Below are 12978 nucleotides of genomic sequence, written 5' to 3' on the forward strand. Positions count from 1 at the left end.
GGTGGGAACACAGGAGGAGCGTGTGGGGGCTGCTGGCCGGGCCTCCCTTGGGCGTCTGAGCCACCGAGCAGCCTGAGGGCCCCCGGCCTGGTCCTCTCTGCCGATGCCACACCGCAGGGGACCCGAATCTGCACGGATGACCTGGCGCACCAGGCAGCGTGGCTCCGACCTGCTGTTCCCCAGCCTCAGCTGCTCTCCGGAGAAACACCTGCAGTGACGTTTACCTATTTCAGGGTGGTTGGATTTGGGTTGATTTTTTTTTTTAAGATTATTTATTTGAGAGAGAGAGAAAACACGAGCAGGGGTGGGGGGCAGAGGGAGAAAATCTCAAGCAGACTCCCCACGGACCAGGGAGCCCGACACAGGACCGGATCCCATGACCCATGAAATCACAACCTGAAGTGAAATCAAGAGTCAGCCGCACAAATGACTGAGCCACCCAGGAGCCCCCTGGGGTGATTTCTTTAAGCCGTTTTCTGTTTTACTTTTTCTTATTACCTAAGTTATTTATGATACATATGTATCATTTTACCCAAAAAGTTCATTTTCCTCAAATATAGAACATGTAAAAATAAAGTGGGGATTCGGCATCTGTGGCTGGGAGGGGAGATGCGGCATCGGAGCTGAGCCCGTCGGCTCCAATCACCCCGCAGCTGCCACCCGCCGCATGGCCTTACCTCTTGGAGCCTTAGCTCCCGCTCTCCCAGCCTCCGGCATGAGCGGAGCACCGTCCGTCCCTGGGGTCCTCTGTGTAGACGTGTGCCGTGGCAGGAGGAGTGAGCTCAGGGCTCTGGAGGGCTCCGGTGTGTGAGGATGTCAGGGTTAGTCACCAGTCTGCTGGTGGACATTGGACCTGCCTAGCAGCGTGGCATCAAGATGGGGGCGGGGCAGGCACACAGCAGAACTCTCCTCCTCGGCCCTCCCCGTGCTCCCACGGGGCCTCCTCCCTGGGCTCTTCCAGGCCCTGTGCCACACTCAGAGAACGCCAAGGCTGAAGGTCTGAACTGCTCGGCGCTGGCCATGGCGTCAGAAGCCCCTCTGCAGAAGGCTGGCAAACCCTATCTGGTAGACGAGTCATATCCAAAATATATAAGAAACTCATACAATTCAGTAACCAAAAACCCGAGTAACCAGATAAAAAAGGACCTGCACAGACAGTTTTCCAAAGAAGACATACAACATATGGCCAACAGGCATGTGGAAAGATCCTCAACATCCCTCATCATCAGGGAAATAAATGCAAGTCAAAACCCCAGTGAGAATTCCCTCACCCCCGTTAGGATGGCTTTCATCAAAGAGACAAGAAACAACAGGTGTTGGCGAGGACGTGGATAAAGGGGACCCTCGTGCACTGTTGGTGGGAAGGTAAGTTGGTGCAGCCGCTGTGGAAACAGTATGGAGGTTCCTCAAAAATAAAAATAGAACTTATCCTATGACCCAGCAGTCCTACCCCTGGGGATGTGTCTGAAGGGACTGAAATCAGGACGTCAAAAAGAGATCTGCACCCTCATGTTCACAACAGTCAAGACATGGAAAAAAGGGTTGGTCGACAGGTGAAGGGATAAAGAAATTGTGACATCTCCATACGGTGGAGTATTATCTGGTCTTCAAGAAGGAATTCTGCCTTCCAGACACCATGGATAATCCCGGAGGATGTTATGCTACGTGAAATATGCCAGACCCAGACAGTCAAATACTGTGCATTCTCCCTTGTATGTGGGATTTAAAATATAGCTGATGCTTGAACATCGTGGGGGTTGGGGTGCCCTAACCCTAACCCCAATCCCCGCATAGTCAAAAATCTGAAAATCCATGTATAGCTTCTGACTCATCAAAAACTTAACTACTAATGGTCTCCTGTTGAGAGGGAGCTTTGCGGATGACACACACAGTTGATCCACACATATTCTGTGTGTCATTTGTTATCATATGCTGTATTCTTAGAATAAAGTAGGCCAGAGAAAAGAAAATCATTAGGAAAATACACTTACAGGACTGTCCTGTATTTATCGGGAAAAAAAAAATCTGTGTCTAAGTGTGCAGTTCAAACCTGTGTCGTTCTAGGCTCAACTGTAGTCAAGTCCACAGAGGCAAAAGGCAGAATGTGGTTAGCAGGGGCGGGGCAAGGGGGTCGCCCGAGGTGCTGGTCAAGCTTTACAAGCTTTACCCAAGTTTCAGTTATAAGATGAGTAAGTTCTGAGGACCTCAGGTACACATGGTGACCACACTTCACAAACTTGTACACTTGCGATTTGCTAAGAGGGTCAGTGTTAAGGTCCTCACCCCCCACACACACGTAACCATGCAAGGTGATGGCGTGTTAATTATCTTTTTTTTTTTTTTAAAGATTTTATTTATTTATTTGACAGAGAGAGACACAGCGAGAGAGGGAACACAAGCAGGGGGAGCGGGAGAGGGAGAAGCAGGCTCCCCCCAGAGCAGGGAGCCCAATGCGGGACTCGATCCCAGGACCCCGGGATCATGACCTGAGCTGAAGGCAGTCGCTTAACCAACTGAGCCACCCAGGCACCCGGCGTGTTATCTTGATTCACAACGTATATGTATATCAAATCATCACGTCACATACCTTAAACACATACAATTTTTATTTGTCAACTATGCCTCAATAAAGCTGGGAAAAATTAAAATAATTGTAAAAAAAACCCACAAGAAGCCTGTGTGCAGAATAAGGGTACTGGGAGCAGGGACGGACCAGAGCGCACACGGCCAGGTACCAAGTGTGGCCGAGGATGCGCAGCCTGAACTAGCAGCCTTCCTTCCGGACGGCACCTGTCCCAAGACCCAAGGTCCATGACATGTATGATCTTAGTGGCTGGCTAAAATGACATAGGAGTTGCCCTCTACTCTGACCACAGTTACTATATGATCCCAACCTGCTAGCACAGCCTCTTGGCTCCCAGTTACACAGGAACTAACGAGCAGGGGACATCTCCCCATCTCCCCGCTACTGAGCGCTGAGGACTGAGGCAGGACGGGCACTGCCCCGGAGTTTGCAAAGCCAAGGCCTGTGTGCTGGGTCAGTGGAGCCCGGAGCGGCCCCAAAGCCCTGGCCGCGCAGGGCTCCTCAGCCACCCTGTCACCCCTCACCCGCCAGCCCAGGGACACACCTGCCATCTCCCCACTGCCCAATGGCTCGCCGTACTGTGCACGCCCCTGGAAAGGGCAGACAGAAAACAGGGTAGAGAGTAGGCTTAAAATCAAAGGCCATCTGCATTCAGAAAACAAAGAATTAAAGATCACATGTCTTTTATCAGGTATTTCTGATTTCAAAAAAGGTTTCCATTTTGGAACAGGAGGTTAAAGGTTAAAACAATCAAAACTAGTAGAAATGACTGCTATTAGCTTATGGCATGGAGTTTACAGCTGACTTCAAATATATGTGTGTTTGTAGTAAGAGGTGATGGATGGCAGCTTCTGGAGGAAGACAAGAGACTGGCCACACCTGCCCCATGTGGGCCCGCTGCCTGGGAAGAAGGCGCACCCACACTCCAGCGCTCGGGCCACGGTCGCAGCGCATGACTCAACCAGACCCTCTGCTTTTGTGCTCTACCAAATGCAGTTCTGCTGAGCTTGTCTGCTTGTGTTTGGAGAGGGTTCTGCTAAGAAATAAAAACTTAGGAAGCCACTGTCCCAACCGAGGCTCGGGCGGGCACCTGCGCATCCTGTGAACGCCTTAATTCAGTCATTCGTCCAGCAGACACCCTGTGTACCGCCCGCCGCGCAGGGTGCCGAAGCCGCCACAGGGAGGCCACCTGCTAGTGGGTGGACGGGCAGGCAACACAACCACACGGATGAATAATTAGGACGGCGGCCCTCGTCGGCCGTGCTGGGCAGAAATGAAGCCGGGCTGGGACTCAGAGTAAGGCTGGCGGCGGGCACAGGCCCCTCTGAGGAGCTGCTGCCAGATGGGGACGTGGCCTGAGTGGCATGCGAGACCAGGGCAGGGGGACGGTGCCTGGCGAGGCGAGGGAAAGCGCCACCTCCGGCCCCGGGGCTCGGAGCAGGCAAGCAGCAGGCCCAGCTGGGTGTCAGTGGGGGAGCAAGCCGCAGAGGGCCAGCAATTTCGGAGAAGGGAGCGAGGGGAGGCGTCCTGGCGTGGACAGGCCCCCAAGGGGACAGAGAGGCTCTGGGAGCAGCACGGGGAGAGCTGAGAGCCGGACGGGTGAGGTGACATTCATAAAGCAGCTGGGGCGGAGGTGTCGCGTGGCCCCTGCAGGGACTGCGCCCGTGGCCATGCCCGTGCGTGCCTGGGGTGGGGACGCTTACGCGAATGCTCCCCCTCACTCCTCACTTCTCAGCTTCAAAAGGCACATCTAGGAATGGCAGAAACCAGCCTAACCTTTTGGGGATGTAGGAGTTGGGTGGGAGGGGAATCCTGGCAAAGCTGCTCGGTATGGGGTGAGAAACAGGAGAGAAATAAAATACAAGAATAAGCGTTTATTACAAGGAAGCCGCACTGTTCCGAAGCCCAGACTGAGAGAGCCGGCTGGCCCCTCTTGCGGCCACGCCGGAGGCCTGCGGCCCCACCTCTGCACTTCTGGTTTTCGGCTGTGGGCATCCTCTGTGAGCAAGTTTTGAATAACTTCCCACAGGGCGACGGCTCCATTTCTAAGCCTCTCTGTAATGCTAGAATGTCCTTCCTTTCCTGGAGGCAGAATCTGCCCCTGGACTTCACCCCCTCCGGGTCCTGGCTTGCCCTCCACAGAGGCCGACCTCTAACCCTGCCTGCACAGGGGGTCTGGCTACGGGGAGCAGTCGATGAGCCCCTCTCCTTGTGAGAAAGTGGAAAATCTCTTCAAGTTGACAAGGATCACAAAAACAGCATTGTCCACTTCCTTAAAACGAAGCCACACAACTAGATGGTGAGAGGCTTCGAGATAAAGAGACGCTATGTGAAACGGAAGACGACAGTTACTGACGGTGTTTCTGAGTGGGTGACGACTCCTCACCAAAGCCACGCGGGACATCCACGTGGAGACCACCCCAACCTGTGAATCGGCTCCCTGGGCCCTGCCCTCCTCCCGGAGCAGGTGTGCTGCTCGAGCTCCCAGGCCCCTCGGGGAGCCCAACTCTCCCGGCCGGCACGGCATCTCACACATCCCCGTGTGGAAACCCACCCCGAGCCTCCACCTGGGTCCACTCAACAGGCTCCTGTCCGCCGCTGGGGAGGTGTCCCTGGGAAGCGGGGTCAGGGACGGGGGGACCGGGGCTGGACCTGGGGTGGGAAGACGGGAGCCACGAGCCTCAGCAGCCGGGTTCCCTCCGCAGGCTCTGTGCTCGGGCCGACCTCAGGGTCTGAATCCCTGAATCCCAGCCACTAACTTGGTGTGTGACTCTGATCAGTGTAGCCTCTTTCTGGCTCAGCGTGCTCATCAGCAAAGATGGCAGAATCTAACGTATACCTCCTAGAACTAGCATACAAATTCAATGAGGAAGTTTTTCTTCTTACAAATCAAAAGAGAAATCGAAGGTGGGAAAATAATAAAATCATTTAAAAAACAAAATAAAACACATATACGCTGTCTGGAGCAGTTCCTGAGATCCAGGGCGTGCTCACGAAATAGTGAGCCCCTCCCTTCCAGCCTATGGCACGGAGGCCCCAAGACGGAGAAGGGCCCGGAAGGTGCCCGGAGGCACCCAGGTCCGCAGGGGTGGAAGATCCTGCAGGGGAAGGGCCCTGCCTGCCACTAGCAGGGCACCACTTCCTCAGGAAGGACACACAGGACCTTGAGTTGGGGGCTCCCCATGTTTGGGGGGCTTGGCTCTGTACACATTCTAAGTGGACGAGATTCCCAACCTCCGGGGCTCCCGCACCCGCTGCTGACAGAACAAAACTGTCACGACGATTAGGCTTAATATTTATGATGAAACTGAACTTCTCACATTTATAAATCTCCTACAGAAAGGAATCTCTTCTACCAGGAAAGAAAGGGTAAGCATGAACAGAACGCTATAGAAACCACTCACTTTTGTCCTGGATTTTGTTACCGGGCCTATTTCTTTTTTTTTAAGGTGAAGACCGATTAAATGGCATGATTATCACTGTACGTAAAACAGGGAATGTAATTCCTTTTATTAAAATAAGTAAATCCCCAAACAACCTTCAGGATCCGTGGCCCCAGCCTCAGGGATCAGCACATCTGTAATTCAAGAGGTGCTTGGCAGGTACTCCACGAGCGGCGGGGAGCAGGGCCGCAGGCTCGGGGCCCAGCCGCCCACTGTGCCACCCGCCCCATCCAGGGCCCACCACCAAAGCCAGCCGTTGTGGGACAACAGAAAGCATCGAGAAACCTACGCTGAGTTTCTCTTTCCCTTGCAGTCCCCAGGCACCCTCGAACCCCACACCTGTCTTGCTGCGGCCACCACCGCCTGCCCTCCGACCCACAGCCAGCAGACCATGAAAACACGGGGCTCATACCTTTAAATACACTAGAAAATTCAACTCTCAAAAAACGGAAGAATAGATTCATTAAAACATGTGGAAAACAAAAGGGAACTTGCGAGCATAAGGACCTTCATGAGTATCGTAGGAACTTTGGAACCAGCACTGAGCTAAAAGAACGAGGTTCCATCAGAGCTGGTTCCATCCAGTCAAAGAGGACACCTGTGGCCTCCCCGTGTTGGATCACTCCCAGGAAAGGAGTCCCCACGTACGATACTATTTAGAGGCAGGAAGAAGGCTTCGTTTCCACCCCGGGGCCGCAACTCTCCCACTGGGCTCTTCCTAGGAAAGGGACACAGAGCACCTGAGTCTCACCCGAATTTCCAGAATTGCTCAAATTCGGCCAGAGCTCTGAAATCTTGGCTTGCTGCTTAGCAAGCCGGCGTGCTTGGACTCGTCAGGACAGGTGTGGGAGGACGCCACCAGCTCAGGGCCAGGCTCGTCACATGTCTCTGCAATGAGCGGCTTCCAGAACTCGCGTCCCGGCCACCTGGGAGCCACGGCAAGCTCCCCCACCTCTGCCCTGACTCAAACCCTCCCCCAGGGGCCGGGGAGAGGCAAGGCAAACATCTCTTCTGGGTGAATCAATGGCAAATACACTTTCACAATTGGAACACTTCATTAAAAATAATAAAAGTAGACATCAGAAATTGTGACTTACCCCCATCAGATACAGTTGCAGACTGAAAGAAAAGAGAGAGAGACATGAGTTAATGAAGCCTCATGACAAGTCGGGAAGCAGCAGGTCCGTCGTGTGAGCGCGGGGCTCCCGGCTCCGGGCGCGGGCGACCCAGGACACGCGGGCACCCCAGTGAGCTGAGCGCCGCGCTCCCACTTCCTGAGCGAACCCCGCCCAAGCCGGGCGGGCCGGGGACACAGGGCTCTGCGCAAGTCATCACCACTTTCATGGGAAGAGAACAGATCCCGGCACGTTCGACACCATTAGGAACACCTCGGAGAAAGCTGGCTCAGGAGCCCACATCAGTGCGGGCAGCATGTGGGGCACACGGGGCACCGGGGAGGCAGGCCCCCTGCACACCGCACCCGAGGCCACCCCACACCAGGCTGCTCAATCGCCTCCACCTGCGCGGGGACCCAGGCCCAACCACGGGGTGCCGGGGACAGGTGCTGGTGACAGCCCCGCAGGGGTCAGCCCACAGCCCGCCCGCCAGGAGGGAGCCTGGAGCAGAGGAGGGCGGTTGGCTCAGAGGCACCAGGGCAAGAAGGAACACGTTGTGCAAGGGGAAAACAGGCCAGTAGGCAGCAGGAGGCCGTGAGGGAGGGCCTGGCAGGATGGACGGTCGGAATGACAAAAGGCCCGTCTGAGGAGGACGACTGGAAGGCGCTGCGCAGGCCGAGGCCTGTAGGGAAGTGGGGAAAGGGGAGGAGCGGCTGAGGAAGGAGAGCATCTGGGTGCACAGACACGGGAAGCCGGGAGGAGCCAACAAGGAAAGGACTCGAGAGCCTGCAGGGGACACCCTGCAATCCTGCTGCGCGTCCTGGCCCCAGCAGAGGCCGCGGCTCCCCAGGACGGCGTGTGGGTCGGGCCCCAAGGTTACAGGTGCTGAGACACTGGCCCTGGGTCGCCCCCCGGCTACCTCCCGGCTGTCACCGTGCGCAGGATCAATCCTCGCAGCTACGTGTTCTCGGTGGTGACCAAAGCCCCCGGGGCTCAGGCCTGGCTACAGAATCCCTCCCTGGCGCCCTGGCATGGAGAAATACCCCGTGTCCTCTCTGCAGAGGCAGGTGAGAGCACAGTGCACAGCATGAGGAGGGTCTTCCCAAAGGCCCAGCTGACAGCCCATTCCTGGCACCAGGCCCCCCTTAACCTCACCTCCCAGGCTGCATGGAAGATGGGGGACCCTCTCCCATTCAGAGCCCCTCACCTCGTGGGACTTAGACCCGCAAGGCTAGAGGACCGGCTAAGGGAGGACCTTCTGGCCCAGAAAGAGGGCCTGTCCTCCGACAGCCCGGGGAAGCCACCTCCTGACCGTTTTGGAAACGGGGCTGCTCACGGTTTCCAACCATCCTGAGTGCTGGGGCCAGAAATACTCTAAAACTGTACCCTGGCACCTTATCAAGACGTTCCCAACAGTAAACACACACACTGGTGGCATGTCCGGTTTTTACACTACCAGATGGGCAGGCAAGTATGGGCCGCGGCAAGCCAGCGCTGGGCCATCAGCCCTCCGCCACCAGACCCCTGGTGTTCTTTACTGCAGCAGTGCGGGGCAGGCTCCCTCCCGGGCTGACATGAGCAGTGTGCAAAGCGGTCCTTCCCGTCCTCACAGTAAATCACCTACAATCCTGTTATAAGTTCAGTAGTATGAAGGCACGTTATTCCCTGGAGATTATGAGAAGAAAATCCACAAGACCACACACAAAATCAGAAATACTGTCAATAATCACGTCTGAGAAATTAATCATAAAATGCAAACTTCTATAAATAGGAAGGCCACAGTCAACTTCATGTTACGATCACGGTGGAAACCACATTCGCAGACCTCAGCAGATGGAAAAAGCCACTAAAACTCTCTACGTCCACCCCCAAAATGAACCAAAACCCACGACCCAGGACAGAGGCGTGTCCCTGAAGCCAAAAGAGATGGAAGCAGGCGGGGTGAGAGTGGGGTGCCGTGGAGTGGCAGCGGGGGGAGCCGCGTGGATGAGGCAGGCAGGGCGCTGCCAGACTCCAGCCCATGGGGCCTTCAGTGCAGCGCAAACGGATCCAGGTAAAGCGCAACAAACATGCTTTTTAAAAAAGTATCCTTTATTTTTTAGAAAAGTTTTAGATTTATAGAAAAATTGTGAAGACAGTACAGAAACAAACATGCTTTTAATATATTGCTGCTCCAAACCCAGCAAAGGAGCCACTAGGTGGGACCCAGGGGCTGGGCTGGACGCTGGGCACAGGGCACAGCCCACACACCCTGGGACGCCTGGGCCAAGATGCCCAGCTCCCTAATCCTTCCGGGAGGAAAGCAGTCCGACTGAGGCCCGCAGGAGTTCCAAAAAGTGAGCCCACCCAAATTAGAGCTCACAATTCAAAAATCCCCCCGAACTCGAGGGAAAAGCCCACCAGGAGAAACGACAAGAGACGCACGGGCACTGGAAAGTTCAGATACAGAATGCCCCAGAGCTCTGAAATCGTCGGTAGAAGCCGTAACACAGACAAGAGGAGGTGAGGGGGCCTCCGTGAAACAGAACCCTCCACGAGGCGTCTGGCCGTGCACGATGCTGAGATTAGACACCGGGGGAGAGGCGAGCAGAGGGGAGGCTGCTGAAGAGAGAGTCTGGGAACTGGAAGACAGCCCTGAAAACGGTCACCCTTGCGGCCACTTGGAGACCAGAGGGCCGGGAGCGAGCAGGGGAAGGAGAGGCAGGAGGCCTGGACGCGGGCCAGTGAACTCTCAGAGAGGACAGCTCTTCTGCTGGTGCCAGAGCTCACCGCCCACAGGCCACCCCCGGGACCCCTCACGCACATCCTCCGGGAGAGGCGCCCCAGCATTCTGGGTGCCTCGGTTGTTCACCATGTTCCAGGAGGCACTCAAGAGCTCTGAGCCACAGCCTCAAATGTGCATTTCCTTCCCTTTCCCCAGTTTGGGAAGTTGTGTCCAAAGAGCACCTCCCAAGCTTAAAATGCTAAGGAAGGTTCAGGGCACCTGGGTGGTGCACTCAGTTAAATGTCTGACTCTTGGTTTCGGCTCAGGTCGTGATCTCAGGGTCGTGCGATCGAGCTCTGCATCGGGCTCTGCGCTCAACAGGGAGTCTGCTTGAGATCCTCTCTCACCCTCTGCCTCTGCCCTGCCCCCCCCCCCCAAAATCAATCAATCAATCTTTAAAATGTTAAGGAAAGAGCACCTGGATGGCTCAGTCATTAAGTGTTTGCCTTGGGCTCAGGTCATGGTTCCAGGGTCCTGGGATCGAGCCCCACATCGGGCTCCCTGCTTGGCGGGAACCCTGCTTCTCCCTCTCCCACTCCCCCTGCTTGTGTTTCCCTCTCTTGCTGTGTCTCTCTCTGTCAAATAAATAAATAAAATCTTAAAAAAATAAATAAATAAATAAAATGCTAAGGAAAGTTCTAGGCATCTGGAAAGCTGTGGGCTAGTGGGCTCATCCTGGAGGGGCCAGTAAGGGGCAGAGGTCACAGATGTCCCCCGACCACCCCACATCTTCTCAAGCTCATGCTGGGATTGCTCCTCGCCCACCGCAGTGTGAGGCAGGGTCACAGGGAGGCCAGCTCCGCAGCCTCACTCACGGCCTCCACCCTCTGCTCTGGACATGTTGCCCTGGTGACGCTCATACCCCTGGCAGAGCTCTACGGAGACATGCTTCAATAGTATCCGGACACAGGGCGCCTGGGTGGCTCAGTCGGTTAAGCGTCTGCCTTCGGCTCAGGTGTGATCTCAGGGTTCTGGGATCAAGCCCCATGTCGGGCTCCCTGCTCAGCAGGGAGTCTGCTTCTCCCTCTGCCACTGCCCCTCCCCAGTCTCAAATAAATAAATGAAATCTTTAAAAAAAATATACTATCCAGACATAAAACTACTCTCCTCTTCCAAGTTCACATATTTTTGGAGAAATAAGTGATGACTTTCCCTGACTAGATTATTTAATTTGCAAATAAATAGTGTATAATTACCATTAACCTGATTCTCCTGTTTACTGTCCAATATTTATTCCACTTTACAAGCACGCAGTGGCAGAGCCGGGCCATGACATCAGCCGATCCCTGCTCAGCACCCCAGCTCCTTGGCCCCTGAGATGGACATGGGAGCAGGCTGAGGAGCATGGATCAGGGGCCTTCGCTCCAAGAGGAGGTAAGGCCTAAAGAGGTGAAGCGGTCTCCCACGGCCACAGGCGGTGGCAGGGAGGAGCCAGGAGGCACCCTGCGGGGAGCTCGGGCCCAGCGTGCTTTACTGGTGGCCGTGCTCGGTGCTCGGCGAGCGGGGTGAGGAGACACAGGCAGACAGCCTACCAACAACGGGGAGCTGGAAAAGACAGGGAACCCCCAAATCATTCCTATTTGCCTCAGGATCAACAACATGTCTATGCTGACCCAAGTTACCCTTTTAAATCCTGGTTTGCAATTTTTCTTAGCAGAGCCCGGCTGACAGGGGGAAGCAGTCCAAAATGGCAAAGCTTCAGAAACCCCCCTAAGATACTTCCCATGGAGCATCGCCCACAGCGGGGGGGGATGACTTAAAGTCAGGCATTCCCAAGGTCTCAGCACACTGAGACCACTGGACCACTACAAACGCTTTTATGAATTACAGCTTAACACCCCTAACGTTTATTCTGATATCCAGTATAATCCGGATCAATAACTCGTTTTCATTAGTCTGTACTCGTGGGCTCTTCCTGCATTCCCATATCTACGTGTTACACCTACAAAAGCAGCAGAACTGTAAAAACAAGCTGCCAGTGACAAAGATCCCAGTAAGTGAGCATCCATCCGTCTGTGCTCATCGTAACGAAACAGCTCGAGAGTGTTCTAGAACATATGCCTACAGGACTGGAATTTACACTGACATAATTTATTTGTTTGAAAGAAACTTACAAAGTATTTAGATACGCAATTTAAATTCAAACCATCTCCATTCCTCGGGTCAGCCTCTTAAACCTGATAGTTCAGTGGAAATCGGACTGATTCCCAGCAGGAAATTTGGACGACACAGGTTCCATGGATATTTTATTTTAAATCAATGGTGTTGGAGCGCCTGGGTGGCTCAGTCGTTAAGCGTCTGCCTTCGGTTCAGGTCATGATCCCAGGGTCCTGGGATTGAGCCCCGCATCGGGCTCCCTGCTCAGCGGGGAGCCTGCTTCTCCCTCTCCCACTCCCCCTGCTTGTGTTCCCTCTCTCGCTGTGTCTCTCTCTGTCAAATAAATAAATAAAATCTTTAAAAAAAAAAAAGTTTTAAATCAATGGTGTTAAAGTTTCAGATCATTAATATGAAGGGAAGTACATGACGAATCTAACCTTTATCAAGGCTGATCCTGTCTGTAACATTAGACAAGAGCAAGTATTAAACTATATCGTCACCAAATTACTTTGATATATAGTAATATATAATAATATCAATTTTCAGTTTTGAATCACTGACAAAATTTCCTAGCTTAGACATAAAAAGTATTAATCAGTCCTATCTGAGTCCTAAATAAGAGACCAAAGGCTGTAAGTTGCCCAAATGCATCAAATGTTTTGAATACAAAGAGAATATAAATAACCCAAATGATGAAAAACCTTAAGAATTTAACACTTCCTATTTGTATCTAATATACACTTATTTGATTTTTTAAAAACTTCATCAATGGGGCCCCTGGGTGGCTCAGTCGGTTAAGCGTCTGCCTTTCACTCAGGTCATGATCCCAGGGTCCTGGGATCGGTGCTCAGCGCTCAGCGGAGAGCCTGCTTCTCCTTCTCCCTCCACCCCTTCTCCTGCTCGTGCACGCCGTGCACGCTCTCTCTCAAATGAATAAATAAAATCTTTAAAAAATTTTTTAAAATAATGAAAACT

At 53.7% G+C, this 12978-nt stretch overlaps 1 protein-coding gene across 2 annotated transcripts in view; it reads right to left on the reverse strand.

Annotated features, from left to right (window-relative positions):
- RGS12 (regulator of G protein signaling 12) overlaps positions 1 to 12978 on the reverse strand; it is an 87873-nt gene that overhangs the window by 42090 nt on the left and 32805 nt on the right. For both annotated transcript variants that reach the window (XM_021677708.2, XM_044913030.1), the window contains exon 3: positions 7125 to 7146. In XM_021677708.2, the coding sequence (XP_021533383.2) occupies positions 7125 to 7146 (22 nt within the window). The remainder of the gene's footprint in view (positions 1 to 7124; positions 7147 to 12978) is intronic.

The sequence above is a fragment of the Neomonachus schauinslandi genome, chromosome 2, assembly GCF_002201575.2.
Source record: "Neomonachus schauinslandi chromosome 2, ASM220157v2, whole genome shotgun sequence".
Taxonomy (NCBI): Eukaryota; Metazoa; Chordata; class Mammalia; order Carnivora; family Phocidae; genus Neomonachus; species Neomonachus schauinslandi.